Here is an 18,601-nt window from a genome sequence, read left to right on the forward strand (position 1 = left end):
TCTGTCTGGAGAGGAAGAGATTAGAGGCAGGGAGATAAAGGAAGCAGGTATAGTGGTGCAAAGGAAAAAATGCTGAGGCCCGAGTCAGAACCATTGAGCCACCTCTCCCAGGAAACCCTCATGACCTGCCAGGCTTCCAGAGTGCCCTTCACAGAGCTCCCAAGGCTGGAATGCGGGGCCCCTCCCCGCACACTTCCAGGCATTGTTACTTCTGTCTTCTCCGGACTCAGCCCGTCCTGTCTCCCTCCCTCTGCCAGCAGGCAGCCAATTCCCAGGGGGGGAGGGGGGAGGGCGGTGGGGGGGGGGGCAGAGGGCTGCGCCTTCTTACCGCTTGTGGATCTTCTCCTCCAGGTTCTCCGCGCAGAAGGCTTTGACTTCGTAGTCCACCCCACAGGCCTGTAGGGAAGGGTCATTGACCACATGGCCTCAGAGGCCAGGCTCCCGCGAGCACCGCCAGCCCACCCTCTTATTTAACAGGGCCTCTGGATGGGAACACCAAGTACCCTCCCCAGCCTGACCCAGCTCACTCTCTGACTCGGGCCCCTGCACTCTGCCTGGTGTGGGGTTGCCTCCCCTACTTGACCTTCCCACAGAGCTGCTCCCTGACCGGGCTCCTCTCCAGACCCCTGCCTGTCTGGGTGGCTGTCCTCATCAAGGCAGCCGCCCAGAAATAACAATAGGCACCTCAACAACCCTGTTCTGGGAGCGCAGACTACACTGGCTGCACCCTTCAGCATCTCACTCCCTGCTCCTGACCCCATGACCAGGCACATCCTATCACCTTCATTTCACAGATGAAGAAATGGGCTCAGAGATCTGAGGCTTGGAACACTCATGGTGTCACGTCTGAGCCTCAGTTTCCCCACCTGTGAAACAGTGATAACTGCACCTCCAGACAAGGCTGCGAGACCAGGCGGTAGTCCAGAGAACATTCTGCAGCCAACACCGAAGCCAGTGAGAATGACTCAGGAGAGCCCCTGGGCACATAACTGAGAGCGTGAGAATGACACCATACCTGCCACCCCTTCTGAAAAGAGACTGCTTATCTGAGCCAGGATCAGCCTGGCCTAGATGCAAGGCGACTTCTACAGGAAGGGCCCCAGCACTCCCCAGAGAGAAAGCCAGGGCCCTGGGGACACAGGGTCATCGACCCAGGGAGATGCTCCTTCGGGGGGTGACCCACCTTCCCTGTGTCTTCAGGCCCCGGCTGCAATGTCACAGAGCATGGGAGGTTGGGAGGGATCTGTTAAGAGGATAGACAGACCTGTCACATTCACCACTGACCTCCCGTGTCTCCCATCCCTGCCACCCCTACACACATTCATTAGACCAGGGACCCCTAAGGACAAGCCATGTCCCTTCCATTAGACTCGGGGATTCAGAGGACAGACCATGGCTCCCCATCAGACCATGCCAAGCCATGTACGTTAGACCAGAGGCCCCTTCACTAAAGCCAAGGATTTCAGTGTTTTTAGTTATCTAAGGTTTTAGCCCAGTACAGTCCCTACAGAACAAGAGTTGGAAAAGGTCTTTCCATGATGTCCACTGTGGTAGGCAGAATAACGGCCCCCCAAAGAGGTCCACATCCTAATCTCCAAAACCTGCGACCATTACCATAAATGGCAAAAGGGACTTTATAGGTGTGATTGAGTTAAGGATCCCAAGATAGGGAGATGCGACTGGATTATCCAGGTAGACCTGATGTAATCACAGGGTCCTTAACAGTGAAAGCAAGAAGCATAATAGTCAGCATCAGAGTGATGGGATTCGAGAAAGACTGGACCTGCCATTGCTGGTTTGAAGATGGAGGAGGGACAGGCTAGGGCCCAAACATGTGAGTACCTTTCCTCTAGAAGAAGGAAGAGGCAAGGAAACAGATTCCCTCCTAGAGCCTCCAGAAAGAATGCAGCCCTGCTGACACTCGATTTTAGCCCAGTGGGACCTGCTTTTGACTTCTGGACTCCAGAACTGTAAGGTAACACGTCTGTGTTTTAATTGGCAGGTCTAATTACTGCCAGGTTTGTGGTGGTTTGTAACAGCAACCACAGGAAATCTACAAAGGAGAGGATGGCTCCTCCTCTAACCCTCACAGAGAGCCAGGGGATTTCACTGAATCACAGAATCAGAGTCTGAGAAACAGGAAATTTGAAAATCCAGAATCTTGGAGTCTTGGAGGGGAAAGGTGGCAGAGAAGGGAAATCCACAACTTGCCATCCTCGTTTGTGAGCTGGGTTGAAGCCGGGCTAGTGGGCAAATGGTCTGAGGGAGGAGACAGCCTTGTAAAGTGATCCAGGGGCCAGAAAGGGCTCCTTCTGTCTCTGCAGCCCCCACCCCGACCTCCCTTTCTCCCACCAATGACATGGACTCAGGAGGGTCTGAGGAGTAGCCCAGAAGTAAGGGTGACGCCGCTGGCAGTGGCCAGAGACAGTTAGCAGGCGATGTAAGTGCCAGTGCCCTGGTCCCAGCGTACACGGGCAAACTGGTTGGCATGGAGCTGCTGTCCCAGCTGCCCCCATGTGCCCCGCAGAGGGCTTCCCAGAGATGGTGCTTCTGGACTGGGGCCCCAGGGGCTGGCAGTCCCTGACCTCAAAGGTGAAGGGGTAGGCATGCTCGCCCAGCTTCTTGATGAGGCGCTCCTGCAGCCGCGTCAGGGGCTTCTTGTCCTCGGGGGCCGGTGGGAAGGACTGCACGTTGGCCACAAACAGGTCCTTGCGAAAGGTCAGGCCCAAGACATCCAGGTCCTCCCGGCCATAGCGGAAGGCGCAGGTCAGTGTCACATATACTGTGGGAGCAGGGGGCACTGAGGAGGGGCCTGGGAGGGCAGCAAGCATGCCTCCCAGAGTGCTAGCCGCAGCCCTGGGGCTGGCTCCAGCGGAGGCACTGGTCTGTCCCAGAGCTCCTGCGGGGAGGGCTGCGCTGCCCTTGGGAGGCAGGTGTTGAGTGCTTGGCCCCTGGGAGTAGGTGGTGCTGACTGCTGGATCAGTTCTGTCCTTCTCCACCCCTACTGCGGCCCAGGGAACGTATGGACAGGGTTGACAGGGTTGACAGCGTTGGTAGGGGCTGGGAAGGAGCACAGTAGGAAAGAGTAGAGGGGTGGAACCAAGTGCTGGGCGGTGTCCGGAAGGCATGGAGTCTTGTCCCAGCTCAACCCCCACCTGCTATCTTCCTGCTGACCTTGGACAATCCCTTAACCTCCCCAGGAATCAATCTTCTCTTCTGTACAATGAGACCCTAACTACTGTCCTGTTCGCATCCCCAGCCTCGCAACAGTGATGATAGATTTATGTAAAAGTGCTCAGAGCATGAAAATGTTCTCCCCAAGTGGGTGTGGGCAGGGCCGCCTCAGGCTGGAGGAGGCTATGGCACCTGATCTGACATTGGCTGGAGCTGTCAAGGGAAGAACCAATGAGGAGGGACAGGGACAGGCTTGTTCCCTTTATCGCCAGTGTTCTGCCTGGGAGTCAGGGAGGCCCGGGGCTGGAGGTTATAGGTGAGGAGGAGGCCCCTTGACAGGCTGGGGGAGGGGGCCACAGCCTCACCTCTCCTCTCCTTGAGATACTCAGGATCCACCAGGACCACACCATCTGGAGGAAGAACAGAGAGTGAGCAGACCACCCCGACTTGACCTCTAAAACTTCTGAGCCCCAAACACCAAGTTAAATTCAAACCCAACCATCTGTCTGTCCAAAAGCATCATGAGAGAAAACGAGAGGCCAGCACCCAGGGGATGGTACTGCCATGCCCTCCTCCACCCACGCACCCAGACTGGCCTTACAGACCAAGATTTTGACTTTGGGGAAATTATTTAACTTTTGTTTCTTCATCTGTTAATAAGAATAGTAAGATGGGTCCAAAACCCCAATATCAGGTATACTTTGGAATTCAGAAGTGTTGCCTTGCAGAAAGGTCAAATGGTCCATCTTCCATATACTCTCTAACGCCCTCAGCAGGCTCTGGGGCCACACCTCTTGGCAAACCCATTAATACCTCTTCAGGGTCATGTGAATATTTTCACCAAGAAGCTAAGGCATAACTAGCCTCCCATCAGCTCAGGTCAGGTTTGCCACTAATTGAATTCTGTGTCAAACTTATGAACAATTTGAAGCCTTCAGAACTTTTGGATTTAGGGATCAGGGCTTCTGATCCTGTAGTACCTACCTCACAGGGCCCCTGTGAGGACTAAATGAATTAATATATATACAGTGTTAGATGGTGCCTGGCACATGTGACACCATGGAGAATGTCCCAAAGCCTGGCCTTGGGAGTGCAGAGTCCAGCTGGAGACAAGATATTCTCTCTGCCCAGGACCCCAGGAGGCCAGGAACACTGGCTCAGGGGTCACCCCTTGCCTGACATCACCAATCTAACCCACCGCTGCCCCACCCCACACTGCCCCCTACAACCAACTGCTCAGGGAACCTCAGAGGCCACATTAAGAAGTGTACCTGCCCAGTCCCATCCCAGTGCTGGGCAGGTCCGAGGGCCAGCTGGTCAGGGTAATGCCCACCCTGTGCGCAGAGCGTGCCAGGCATCTTCCCTCCTTTTACTGTGGGGTTTCCTCTGTGCCTGGGCACCAGGGGCTGAGTGGAAACTCAGTGGAGGGGGCATCTCAGAAAGGGCACTCCCTGAACCAGGGGTGTCAGGGAAGGCTCCCAGGGGGAGGGAAACTGGGGTCAGGTCTTAAGAGCAAGTAAGGGCTGTTATTTAGATGACTAAGGGACGGGCCAGATGGAAGAGCATGGCTCTAAGGCTTGGGAGATCAGATCCTGAAGGCCAGTGGAGCAAGGAGGGCTGACCCTGACCTTAAATGTCCTGTCTGCAAGGCCAGGGGGCTCAGACTTGCCCCTGAGTTTGAAGCGGAACCAGGGGGAAAGTTAAGCTTCAGGAAGACATAATCACCTCAACATTGTGAAGGAAAAAGGTTTTCTCACTGTGTGTCATTTGAACAACTCTTGACAATGCCCCAGCACTCTCTGGGGTCTGCAGGGCCCAGCACAGGGCCTGGCCTGAAGTAGGTGGTCTGTGAACACTTGTCAAGCAGTTCTCAGATGCCGGTGTATGTTGGGGTAGCCAGATTCCCCGGCTTCTGCCCCTACCCCCAGGCCCCATGCCCCCGCTGCTGTGCTTAAAGGCCAATAGGTGTGGACATCCCTGGCCTCCGACAGCCTGTAGGAAACTTTGCCTTGAAGCAGGTCACAGGCGAACACAGGGATGCTTGCTCACTGCCTCCAAGTTCAGGGAGGAGATGGAAACAGCAGAGGGGGCAGTGAGCTTCAAAGGACACCAGATAGGGCAAGGAAGGAAAAGTGGGGTCCTGTTACTCCAGGTCAGGAAGGGAGGGGACTGGAATAGAACTGGACTCTGCAGCCCACAGCCTGCTCGGGGACCCCGGGGAACCTCCAGGTCTCCTGCCCCAACATTGCAAAGGCCTTCCTCCCAGAGAGCTGAAACCTGCCACTCCGCTTTCTCTGCCCAGCCTGGGCTCTGGAACCACACATCACTCCTGCCCACTTGGCCCCAGCACAGCCCCGAGACCACGTTCTCTCTGTGAACTTTTCCCCGAGCAACACATCCCAATTTCTTCACCTCGACGTAGCAGCTTCCAGGACCCATCCTCCCAACCTGCCACCTTCTTTGGCCTCATTCGAGTTTGTTCGTGTCCTTCTTTAGTCATTTAACCTCTCTGGGCTTCACTGTCCACATTTGTAAAATAGGGGTAATCCTGGGCCTCAGACAGCTGTGGGACGAGGCAATGAGATCAAGGCTCTTCTAACGAGAGCTATGGTTCTTAGAATCCTAACCGAGGGCGATTTTGCCCCCAAAGGGACATTTAGCAATGTTGAAAACCACTTTCGATTGTCACACTGGGATAGGGGGACTCCCAGTGTCTAACGGGTAGAGGCTAGGGATGCTGCTGAGTATCCTTCAACGCACAGGATGGTCTCTGCCAGCAAGGAATTATCCAATCCAAAATGTTAAGAGTGCCGAGGCTGAGAAACCCTGAACTAGGAAAAGTCCTTGTGGCCTTTAGCCACAGCCCAGCCTCTGGTAAGACCCCCATGAGAGTGAGGACAGCCTCCATTTCACAAGCCCCTAGGTTTTCCTTCCACCTCCCATCCTTCTCAATCAGGAGGCAGCAGAACAAAGGTTCGGTGGAGCCAGACTGCTTGGGTTTGAATCCAGGCTCCTTGATCTACTAGCTATGTGATCTGGGGAAGTCACTTAACCTCTCTGTGCCTTGTTCTCCTCTGTAAAGCAGTGATATAACAACAGTAGCTACCCCAGTGTTGGGAGCATATTAAGCCTTATGATAAGTGGTGGCTACTGTCAGCATCATCCTCATCCTCCTTACCAGGACATCTTCCCTGCTTCTTACCATAATTGCCTCTCGCATGCTCCTTAACTGAACAGGAAAGCAGCTGCTTGTAAGTGTTTGCTGACTGAAGCAAAAAGCCACGCACACCCTATTCTTGGACCAGGTCCCTCTGGAGACCTGAAGGCTATTTCTGGGCAGCCTCAACATGCCCTTCTCTGGAAGGGGCCAGGCCAGCTCTGCCTCCCCCATTGCCTCCCTCCCTGGCCTCCAGGGACTCACCCACGGGGTCCACGAGGTCGATGTGGTCCACAAAGTCCCGCTTTCCCAGATAGACAGTGAGCTGGGGAGGAGAGGCACAGGGCACATTAGCAGCTGTGGGCCCCGCCCTGGAAGAAACCCTGGGAGCTGCCGCAGAGATCCCTGGACCCATCCCTAACCCTCATTGAAATCTCAACTGGACTTGGACCCAAGCCCCAGGCCTGATACTAAGAATAACAAACCCTTGTACAATTTTAAAAGCACCCGTTCATCCCAAAACCCATGAAGAGGTTGTTACAGTTCCCATTTTGCAGATGAGGACACTGAGGCCTGGATGGGTCTTCATGCCAACAAGCACCACTGAGGGTCGAGGGGCAGCAGCAAAGAAGTCTGCTGAGTGGGGGTGCAGGCACATCTCTGAGAGGACAAGGGGATCCAGAGCAGGGCCAGAGGCACCGAGAACTCTGGATGCTGAGCTCTGTGCCCTTTCTGCTTCCTGCCCCTGTGCAGTCTGCAGGGATCCACTCGAAGGAGGACTTGTTTTCTGAGGCAGTAAGCCAGTGCCTCGCTCAGTAGCCAGCCTTCGGGGAGGAACCCCAGAGCTAGAATCCAAAGTGTCATTCTAGGTGCTTCCTACTCCTCCACAGTCCCTAAATCCTGACGAGTCTCCTGCCATCAGATTTCTCAATCCACCCCCTCTCTCCATCCCCACAGCCACCCTTGCCTGGACTGCATACCAGCCCCTCAGTGGTCTGCTGCCTAGAGCCTCCTGCACTTCAACCATTCTCCCCTCCTTAGCCAGACTAATCATCCTAAAATGCAAATTTAACCATAGTAGTCTGGTCTGAAAACCCTCTAATGGTTCCTCAGTGCCTGGAGGTGAGATGCCAAATGAGTTTCATTTCAGATGCCAACTCTGATCGATTGGTAGGGGCTGCCTGTAGCCCTGGGCTGAAAAGGAATCCAAGATGGAATACTGGCTCAGAAGGAAAGGGTAAAGGGTGACTGGTGATGTCTGCTGTGGGCACAGAAGGGAGACATGGGCGCACACGTGGTGCTATCTGCCAGTCCAAACCAGGAGTCCAGACTCCTAAGCCTGGCCATAAGACTCAAGTCCCAGCCCTGCAACCTCCCCACCTCAGCTCCTGTTCCCTCTGCCTCCCTCTTGGCATCCAGACTCCCTGCGATTTCTGTTCATGCCTCCAATATCCTTTTCCACACTGCCTTTCCTGGAAATGCATCCTTCCTCCAGGAAGCCATCCCTGAGCACCCAGGCTGGGTCTGCAGCCCCGGGGCATCCCTCTATCTCATACTTGCCACTTTATATGGCTGTAAGGGGCACGGGCTGTGCCTTATTATCTCAGTACACCCTCCCCCGATCCCCACCAGCTCAGCCTGGACCTGACATGGAATGATGACAGTAATATCTGTTTGCTAAACTGAGAAGAAAGCAGGATGGAGCCTGGGGCTGTGTAAGAAAGTGGGGCAGGCACTGCGAGCTGCCCCGGATAACAGGGCTGAGTAGAGAGGCTCCAGGGGCCACTCGCACCAGAGGCCTTGGCTCCCGTGAGGCCCTTGGCACGTGCTCTCATTACTGCACTCACAGTGCAGCCTCTCTGTGATAGGTCATGTCTCCCCACAGCAGGGCAGGGGCTCCCTAAAGTCCAGGGGTGCTGCACACCCCCTTGGACAGAAGGTTTGCTGAGAGGGCTCCTCCTGCTGTGACCAAGGGCTCCTAAGGACAGAGCTGTGTCTGCCCCTCAGACAGGGTGTTCGGGTCCTGCATGAGCAGAAGAGATGCTGGAGAGAAGACGAGAGTTTGGGGACAGGGAGGAGCCAGGGTGTGGCTGCTACAACTCACCTTTCCATTGGGGCTCGCCTTCTTGAACACCCTAGGGAGAGAAAGAGTGGGAAGGCCAGGTTAGGAAATCCTGCTCAGGGGAAGGCTCCTGCAGGCCATCCCTCAGCAGAACCGAGAACAAGGGGCCCAGAGTGACTTGCAGGGACCATCCAAGCATTGGGAGCCAGGCATGATCGGATCTCACCACCTCCCCCACTATCCCCACCCCACCCCAGCTGCCATGCTTGCCTTGATAGCTCTCCTGGGCTCCCTTGACACCCCCTTGGTCTATTCTTAACCCAGCAGGCAGGGGGAGTCTTCCAAGATGGGTCAGACCATGCCACTCGTTTGCTCAAAGTCCTCCCAGCTCAGGCAGAGGCACAGCCTTGTGTGTGTGTCTGCCCGCCTCCTTTCCCTCCCGGCCTCACCTCCCACTCCTCTCCCCAGCCTCCAGTCACGAGCCTGCTTGCCTTTCCTCCAGCACACCACCAACACACCCGGACGCTCTCCCCGCACAGAGCTGCTCCCCTGGCCTTAAGCCTTACTTATATGATGGGCTTCACCCTCTGTCCACTGAGCATTCCCAGTCCTCCTCTCACTCGACCTTCCCTTTTCCCACAGCACTCATGGCTTCCAAACCTACTACACAGCTGACTCGCTGATTACATTTATGCCTGTCTACTCTGCCAGTGTCAGCTCCGTGAAGACAGGGATCTTTGTCTCTCTTGTCCACTGATGCATCTATAGCACCTAGAATGGTGCACCTAGTAGGTGTTTAATATATCTGTGTTAATGAATGGCAGGGAGCAAGCTTCCAATAAATATTAGTTGAGAGGGTGAATGAATGAATTAGGGAAGGAATCAAGCGAGAAACTGAGGCCCAGGGAAGGGAGGGGATGTGCCCATGGCTGCACAGCAGAGCACTGGGTGTGAAGTCAGGAAGAGGCATGGTTCCTGACTCCCACAAAGTGCTCCCTCGGCCTTCCAGAGCCCGCTGTGGCCCTCAGCAACACCTCCTGCCCTCCCCACTAGCTGGGGGAGAGGGTCTGGGAGCCTGAGGCCCCTCACCTATCCCCATCATCTAGACCCAGAATTGCTCAGAGTAACATTGGGAGGGAGAGGAGAAATGTGAAAGGTAGAAACAGAGACACAGAAACAGGAGAAGGTAGTGGAGGAGGGAGGGGAGGGAGGGAGAGGAAAGAAAAGGGACGCTGGTTCTGGAAGTGTGAAAATAAAAGATAGAATGAGAGAAGAAAAAATAAAGAGAGGGAGAGAGAAATAGTCACAAACAGAGAGAGATGGAGCAGACACAGAGCAACAGAGCAGGCCTCCACGCACTGAGAGGGATCCAGGCAGCCCAAATCCTGGAGGAGCAGGAGGCCCAGCAGGCACCCAGGACAAGGCTGGGTGAGGCCCACAGTGTCACAGTGACAGCAGGTCCTTCGAGAAAGGGAGTGGGGTGGTGGCTTTGAGCTGCCTCCACACCTGCCCCGTTCACCCCCACCCCTTCCTTTTGGGGCCCAAGGGACTACTGATGGATCTGAGCTTGGCTAGCCAACAAGGACTAGCCCGTCCCTCCCCCACCTCCCCTAGGACTCTGGGCTTTTCTCCTCATAAATATTTATCAGTGTTTGGAGTGTGAAGATGCCACAGTCGGCGAGGGTATAATAATTGCTAAGGTGAGAAAAAGTACAGATCACACGGTTTGAACCAGCAGCTCCCAATCTAAGGCTGGACCCGCAGAGGAGACCAGAGAAGTGACAGGCCTCATGTACCCCAGCTGCTTCCAGAAGCCTCAGTGATTCAGACCCTCGGAAGCCCCAGGTCTGAGAAAAGGGAGCGGCCACAAATGCCCAGGGCCACACATAACTGAGCCAGGAAAAGCCATTCCAGTAACCCCTGAGAAGGACTAAGGCACCCTGGCCACAGGAGGAGGCCGGGGCCAGCAGGGAGGAGTGATAGGGAGGGAGGGAAGGAAGCAAGGAGGAACTAACATTTTTAAAAAGAAGGAACTGGAATTTGTTGAGTGCTCAATTAATTATTTCTCATAACAGCACTGTGAAGTGGGCATTAGAATGCTCATTTTATAGATAATGAACTCAAGGCTAAGAGAGATGTAGTAATTTTCCCAGGAACACACAGCAAGCAAGGGGCCGATAAGTCAGAAATCAGACCCAGTTCCATCTGTCGGCCTCCAGAGGCTGGGTATTTTATATCCAAGCCTGCTGCTTTCCTGAAGCAGGTGTTTTTAGCAACATGAAGAATAACAAAAAAAGAGGGGAAATGAGGACAGGAGGGTGGGCGGGAAAGAAGAAAGGAAAGAGTGAGTAAGGGGCAAGGAGGAGAATGAGGGGCAGGAAGCAGGGCCAGCCCAGCGGAGGGGGATGTCCAGTCAGCCTGGGGCCACCTCCTCAGGGTGCTGGATACTGATGGCTTCCTCAGAAACAACAGCAGCCGCCCATGCCCTCCAAGCATGTACGCCCTCATCATGTCTCTAAGTGTTTTTCCCAGAACATTGTTGTGGATCCTTCAACAATCCCATTTCAGAGACAATAAAACTGAGGCTCAAAGAGGGAAACTGTGGCTGCCTGTCTCCAGAGCGAGAGTCCCACAGCCAAATCGTCCCTGAAACAACTCCACTGGCTTCCTGACCCCAGTGCTGGCAGAAAAAAGGCCCCCATGGAGGTGCTTCCAGTTCACTGGAACCCCTGCCCATACAGCACCTTACAGATCGCTTCTGCCTGTCCACTTTGAAGAGCAAGCACAAACACGCAAGGCTGAGGTCAAAGCCAAACTTCCAGACTGTGGGGTGGCTGCATTTGGTTCACCACCAAGTCCCATCCGAGCCCCACAAGCCTGATCCTCAGAGCCAAAACTGCATCCCATAAGAGAAGTACCGGCGGTATTCTACATGATTAAGACTCTGGAGACAAGGAACAGAAACCCACCAGGCAGAGCTCAAGAAAAGGAGTGGGGGGTATGATAAGGAGGCAAAAGTCTCACGGGAAGGATATGCAGGCAGGATGCACGGGGGCTGGAGCCAGGAACAGGGAAGCCATCAGCCTCTCAGGCGGCTGCTCTCTCTCTCCATCTCTCCCCCTGGGGCTGCATGTTCTCCTGGCTGCACTGCTCTCTGTGCGGCTGCTCCATTGTCTCTGTGGACCAACTCTCTCTGCTTACTCAGAGCTTTTCTGCTCCTCCATCATTTTGGCTTGCATGTGGCTCTCACTCCAACTGGGCTTCTACTCTGCCTCTGCTCAGCTTCCCACTGTTAACTGGCTGAATGGCCCAATTCCAAATTCCCAGGAGAGGAATTTGATTGGTCAGCTGTGGTCAGGTGTTCCACGACTGGGCCAATCAGCTAGGCCTAGGTTGTGTCATGTGGTCCATGAGGCATGGGCAGAGGAGGGCCTATAGAGAAATGTTTTTCAAACCAGGGGTCACAACCCATTAGTTGACAATGAAATCAACTTAAGAAATTGCCACCAGCACTTTGTCACTGTTATTGTTTAAGGGAATAGAAGATTTAAGCATGAGGTGCAGATGGCAAGGGAACAGTATTTATTACCACATTTACCAGTATTCCACTCCCCTCTAAGACTGGGTATATGGGTGAATCAAATTTCTCCAGTCCTATGAAGTCAGACATGCCCGTGCAGCTTGTCTGGACAAGGAAATACAAGTAGAAGTTCCATATGTCACTTCCGGGCAGAAGCATTGAAAGGCTGGTGCATGGTTTCCCCAGGCTGTTTATATTAGTCTTCTATGGAGATTATAACAAATGATCATGAACCTAGTAGCTTAGAACAACATAAATTTATTATCTTGCAGTTTTATAGTTCAGAAGTTCAAAATGTACTTCACTAGGCTAAACTCAAGATGCTGGTAGGGCCATGTTCCTTTCCAGAGGTTCTAGGGAGAAATCTGTTTCCTTGCCCTTTCCATGCACAATCCATGTCTTAAGGTCTCTTCCTCCACCTTCAAAGCCAGCAACAGCAAGTTAGGTTCTTACCACATTGCTTCACTCCAACCTCCTCTTCTGCTTCCCTTTTCCACTTTTAAAGACCCTTATGAATACATACAACTCCCTATTTTAAGATTAACTGATTTTAGGAAACTTAATTCCATCTGCAACTGTAATTCCCTTTTGCCATATGATATAAACTATTCAAAGGTTCCAAGAATTAGGATGTAGACATTGTTGGGGGACCATTCTCCTGCCTACCACACCCTCTTTCCTCTGTCACTGAAACTAGCCATGATCTGGCTAGGGAAGTCTCCAGCAACCTAAATCCCAGGGCTCTCCTGCTAGATGATAGACATGTAGCATGAGGAAGAAGGCTCTTGAGCCACTAAGACTTGGGGACTGTTTGTAACTGCAGCAGACCAGCTTTTGGCAGACACAAAAATTATTATTTAATAAAACTTTTGTTTCAGATGAACTGAGTTGCAATGTAAAATGAATGTCATGCTGTAGATTTTTCTATGTTTAAAATCCACTGTTCTAGAGAAACATGCCGAAAACAAACATGCTCTATCAGTGTCTATGCAGCCTACTGGATCCTATTTTCTGATTCTGCTGCTCTTCTGTGAGCCAGCAGTCCTCCCAATGCCCACTTGTGCCTGTAGGCAGAGGTCTACATCATGGGGGACCCAGAACAAAATATCTTCCTAGAAAGATCACCCAACAACTAGCAGTTTATAATTCTGTTCAGCCAAATAATGGAATATTACACAGCACTGAAGTTATGCTTGCATCTTTCATAACACAGGGAAATGCCTATGATAGAATGTTAAGCAGAATAAATCAGGAATAAAAGCAATGTTTGGCATGAGCTCAACTTTATACTCAATAAACATGCCAAAGAAAAAATGAAGACAAAGTTGTTAAAATGGCAATACTCCTCATACTGACCTATGGATTCAGTGCAATCCCTATCAAAATCCCAGCTGGATTTTTTGCCAGAATTGACAGGCTGATCCTAAAATTCATATGGAAATACAATATCCAAAACAATCTTCAAAAAAAATAGAACAAAGTTGTAGGACTCAGACTTCTCAAATTCAAAACTTATTACAAAGCTACAGTAATACAGAATGTGTGACACTGGCATAAAGACAGACATATGGATCGATGGAACAAAACTGAGAGTCCAGAAATAAACCCATATATTTGTCAGTTGATTTTTGACAAGGGAATCAAGACAACTCAATGGGGATAAAAGTAGTCTTTTCAACAAATGATGCTTGGACAACTGGATATCCACATGCAAAAGAAATTAAATTGGACCGCCTACCTCACACCATATACAACAATTAACTCAAAATGTATCAAAGATCTAAATATAAGTGCTAAAACATATTTTCTTAGAAGAAAACATTAGTGTAAACCTACATAACCTTGGGTAAGGTAATGGCTTCTTAGATACGACACCAAAAGCACAGGCAACTAAAGAAAAAAGTAGATAAACTGCACTTCAAAATTAAAAACTCTGGAGCTTCAAAGATCACTATCAAGAAAGTAAAAAGATAATCCACAGAATGGAGGAAATACTTTTAAATCATGTATCTAATAAGGGTCTAGTATCAAGGATATATAAAGACTCTATTATGATTCAACATCAAAACAGGCAAATAATTAAAAGCAGGCAATGGATTTGAACAGACATTTCTTCAAAGAAGATACACAAGTGGCCAATAAGCACATGAAAAGATGTTCAACATCATTTGTCACTGGGGAAATGCTAATTAAAGACACAATGAGATACTTCACACCCACTAGGATAGCTATCATCAAAAAGGACAACAGCAAGTGTTATTGAGAATGTGGAGAAACAGGAACCCTTGTACACTGTGGTGGTGATGTAAAGGGGTGCAGTCACTTTGGCAAACAGTCTGGCAGTTCCTCTAAATGTTAAACATAGACTTAACATATGACCCAGCAATTCCATTCCTAAGTAGATACCCAAGAGAACTGGAAATGATATCTACACAAATTCTTGTACATAAATGTTCATAATGGCATTATTCATAACAGTCATAAAACTGAAACAAACCCAAATGTCCATCAACTGATGAATGTATTTTTTTAAATGTGGCATCTACATGCAATGGAGTATTATTCAACCATTAAAAGGGATAAAGCACTGATTCGTACTACGACATGGCTACAACTTGAAAACATTATGTTGCATGAAAGCCAGACACAGAAAGCCATATGTTGTTTGATGTTTGATTCTATTTATATGAAATGTCCAGAACTGGCACCTACATGGACACAGAAGGCAGAGGAGAGGTTTCCAGGGGCTGGTGGGAGGGGGAAATGGGAAGTGATTGCTAATGGGTAGGAGTCTCTTTTTGGGGTGATGAATATGTCTGAAATTAGACAGTGGTGATGGTTACACAACCTGTGACTATACTAAACACCACTACATTTTACACTAAAAACTCAATATTGTGGTATATAAATTATATTTCAATTTTAAAAACTAAAGCTAAAATGAATGGAAGGAAAGGAAGTGTGCCTAAATGCTAACAGGGGTTGAAGGACCCTTCGTCCATCCACCAACTTGCTTCTTTATAGCCCTTATTTTTCCACATTGTACAATGAGCACAAATTACTTCACAAAGATGCCAGGGCCTCCATAACAGGATATGTCTCAGGTCTTAGTGAAAAAATACTGATGTGAGATAGAGAAGATAAGAATCCTATGACTCTGAATCCTTTGATGTTAGAATCTCAGATTCTGCGATTCCTCAGATCCCTCCCCAGGCCTGCTGGGTCAGCTGTCAGAACTGCTGTGCTGTGTCTTCTGCTCAGCTCTCTCTTTCTCCAGGAAGCCTTCCCTGACTCCCCCCAAATCTGGATTAGATGCGCCCCAACTCCCATACCCAGTGTGTCCCCAGTCACAGTATTTATCACATTTTGCAAAAGTCTGTTAACTCACTCTCTGCTTCCCTTCCATAATTTATATGAGAGTAGAGATTTTACTTGTGTTATTGATCCTGGATCCCTGGGACACAGCATGGTGCCTGGACCACAGCAGGTGCTCAGTAAATACAGGTGGAATGCTGTTGAATGAATGCCCTAAGAGAGAATTAGTCAAGAGCGAGGATGGATGAAGTTTAAAAAGAGGTAGTGATGATCCTTTGCTCTGGGTGAGTGGACTCCAGGGATTTATTCTTCTAGCCATACCTCTCTAAGGCTCTCAGGATCAGTAGCACTGGGCTTAGAAAATGCTTCACAGGGGCAGGTCCCAGCCACCATCAGGCTGAGCCAGGAATACAACTGACACACCCCGACGGGCCTCTGCTCAGCTTTGACCAATGACTCTCCCATTTATCATTCACTTACCCAGTAAACATTCACACAGCTCCTACCACTGCCAGGCTCTGCGGGCACTAAGATGAACAATTCATGGTCCCTGCTGATAAAAGACCGTGGTAGAGCCAAGTTAGAGAAACCCTCAGCCATGACGGCCACTGTGCATGAGCTCTCCGTATAAAAGCCAGCTGCTGTGCTAAGAACTTCACACACAATAAGATACCATATTATTCCATCTAGATACTCCCTTTTTTTCAAAAGAGAAACTTGAGATTCAGAGACCTTAAATAACTTAACCAAAGTCTCAAAACCGTATCAGAAAACTCATACAGGAGAGAAACCCCCTGAATGGACCATCTATGGGAAATCATTCAGCCAAAACACATCTTACTCAACATCAGAAAACTCATCCTGGAGAGATTACCTGTAAATTCAGATTTACTACCAGTAAATTGAGAGAGCACTGGCAACAATTCATTCCTCTGTAAGCATCAGAAAATTCATGTTAGATAAAAATGCTATGAATATGGTGAATATGGGGAGGCCTTCAGATAGTAATCTTAATCAACAACAGAAAACTTATCCAGGAGAGAAACCAGGCGCCAATGACTGCTCTAAGTGTGTTATAAATATTAACACATTTGCTCCTCCAACAACATGTAAGGAGGTACTATTATCCCCATCTCACAGATGAAGAAACTGGGGCACAGAGAATCTAAGTAATTTGCCCAAGGTCACATAGCTAGTAAGAGGCAGAACTAGATACTGGAATCCAGGCAGTCTAGCTCCAGAGATCACACTTTCAATCACTCACGATACTACCTTATAGGTGGGATTGTGTGGTTCTGTCTGTCAGGAAAGGCTTCAAGGGAGGAGGCAGCAATGAGGGGGATCTTTAAGAAAACACAGAGGTGCAGAAGAGGTGACAGCCCTGCAGGCGGAGGCCTGGGGAGGGCAATTGAGTTCACTGGGTGTTGGGGAGATAGTGAGAAATCCAGTTTGTCCGAAGGGCCTGGGAGGAGCACCAGGGAAGAGGACAGACCAGAGAAGGGTCCATTCACTGCCCTGATAGTCATGGAGCATCTCCATGCATGGGGCCCTGGGCTAGGTGGGAAGGGTCTCAAATGCTAGACTAAGAAATTTGAACCATATCCAGAAGGCAATGGGGAGCCATGGGCACTTAAGGGGAAGAAGAATGGGCAGGGCTACATCTTAGACACAGAGATGCCTGTAACCCCATACCTTTCCCCTATCCCTGCCCAACTGGGCAGGGTGGCAGCCTGCAAGGGGGCATTCATCCTCAAGTACACCTGCCCTACATTTTGACCCACTTTCCCAGGTGTGAGAACAGCCATCAGGGAGCAGGGAGGTGTGAGGAGCAGGTGGCTGTGGCAGCAAAGAGGTTTCTAGGGCCCTTATCACACTCTCCCGGGTAGCAGAGTTATTTGTGTACCAGCTTGTCTGCTCTGCCAGAATTGAACAGCCTCCTTGTGTCAGTACATTGCCTGCCTGTTTACCCACCATTAGTGCACCTGCTTCTCAGGACAGCCCAGCAGAGGGGGTGGGGGCAGGAAGACAGGACATGTCACCCCTGTTTCACGGATTTGGGGAGCATGAAAGATCACAAAGCAGCCTGCTTTATTTCCCAGAGGGAGAAACTGAAGCCCAAGGGAGAGAAGAATCTTGCACCGAGACCAAGAAACTCAGGGATAGGGAGGCTCACGGGTGTGCCCAGAGTCACAGACTGGGAGGAGAGCCCCAGACTTCTGGTGCTCCTGTCACATTCCTGCTCCGAATCCCACATGGCTCCCTTGGGCACAGGCCTGAGGGCTGAGGGGTGGCGGGTGGTGGATTGGGGGCTCTGGCCAAGTCAAGCTCCAGGGCTCCAGACTTCTCACAGGCTTCCAGGCAGACAGCAATTGCTCCAGCTTCCTGCCAACATTCACGTGTTCACTTTTTTGGTCATGATCTATATTTGTGAAGACTTTCAGGGGGTGCAGAGTGAGGGAGGAGGGGAGCCTGGCCCATTTTCTAGTGACCCATGATACTGGAGATCTGAAAATCAAAGGCTAATAAACATTTCACCACGCAGACTGGCAGCTGGATCCCAAAGAGCCCACAGACCACACCTGAATGCTCTCCAGCCTTCTCGAGGGTCGAGAGGCAGGAAGGGAAGGGTGCTGGCAGAGGAAACAGTGCAGACGCTGAAGCAAGCAGACCCTGCCTGAGTCCTGTGTGACCTTGAGTTTCGCTTCCTCTCTGAGGCATACTTTCGTTGCCTGGAAAATGGGGGTGATATCTACCCCATAGGTGAAGGCATGTATAAAGCCTTGGTACCTAGTAGGGGATGACAGAGGGAAGCGGACATCATTGGTACTGAAATTATTACTGTTATTGTCATCATTCCCCAGGCCAACACCCTGCCTTCTCTCCAGCACCCAGGGGAGAGTTCTTGCCCAGATGTCCCTCAGGTAGAAGGGGATGATTACATTACCGCCACTGGAGACAGACAAGGTTTTTTCAGCTGTCTGTCTCCCACCCAGTCTCTGATAGAAAACAGCAGTTTATGATTTTCTCTTCCTAGACCCTCACATTCCAGAAATCTCCAGGGACATGCCCTGCTATTCCTTCTTTCTGTAATAGCCTTTCCATCAGTTCCTCCACTGTAGTCCCTCCCATCCTTCCTTCCCAATGTCACCTCATCCAAGAAGCCTTCCCTGACTGTTTCAGCCTAACATGTCCTTGCCCTGACCCCTCCCCTCCTTCCCTTCTTTCCTCTTCCCAACCATCTTTCTTACTTCCTTCCTTGCTTTTCTTCCTTTCGTGTTTTCAGTCTCTGGACCTGACACTGTTCTTACTTCCA

General features: G+C 50.7%; 1 protein-coding gene across 9 annotated transcripts in view; it reads right to left on the reverse strand.

Moving 5' to 3' along the window:
* Nucleotides 1–18,601, reverse strand: part of ARRB1 (arrestin beta 1) — a 71,250-nt gene that overhangs the window by 15,750 nt on the left and 36,899 nt on the right. For 7 of the 9 annotated variants that reach the window (XM_074372643.1, XM_074372644.1, XM_074372641.1 and 4 more), the window contains exons 2-7: nt 8,436–8,466; nt 6,596–6,656; nt 3,540–3,584; nt 2,586–2,782; nt 1,184–1,243; nt 329–396 (exon numbers count right to left, since the gene is read on the reverse strand). In XM_074372643.1, coding sequence (XP_074228744.1) covers nt 329–396; nt 1,184–1,243; nt 2,586–2,782; nt 3,540–3,584; nt 6,596–6,656; nt 8,436–8,466 — 462 coding nt within the window. The other 2 variants (XM_074372649.1, XM_074372648.1) reach the window with 2 other exon arrangements.

Source organism: Camelus bactrianus, chromosome 10 (genome assembly GCF_048773025.1).
Source record: "Camelus bactrianus isolate YW-2024 breed Bactrian camel chromosome 10, ASM4877302v1, whole genome shotgun sequence".
Classification (NCBI taxonomy): domain Eukaryota; kingdom Metazoa; phylum Chordata; class Mammalia; order Artiodactyla; family Camelidae; genus Camelus; species Camelus bactrianus.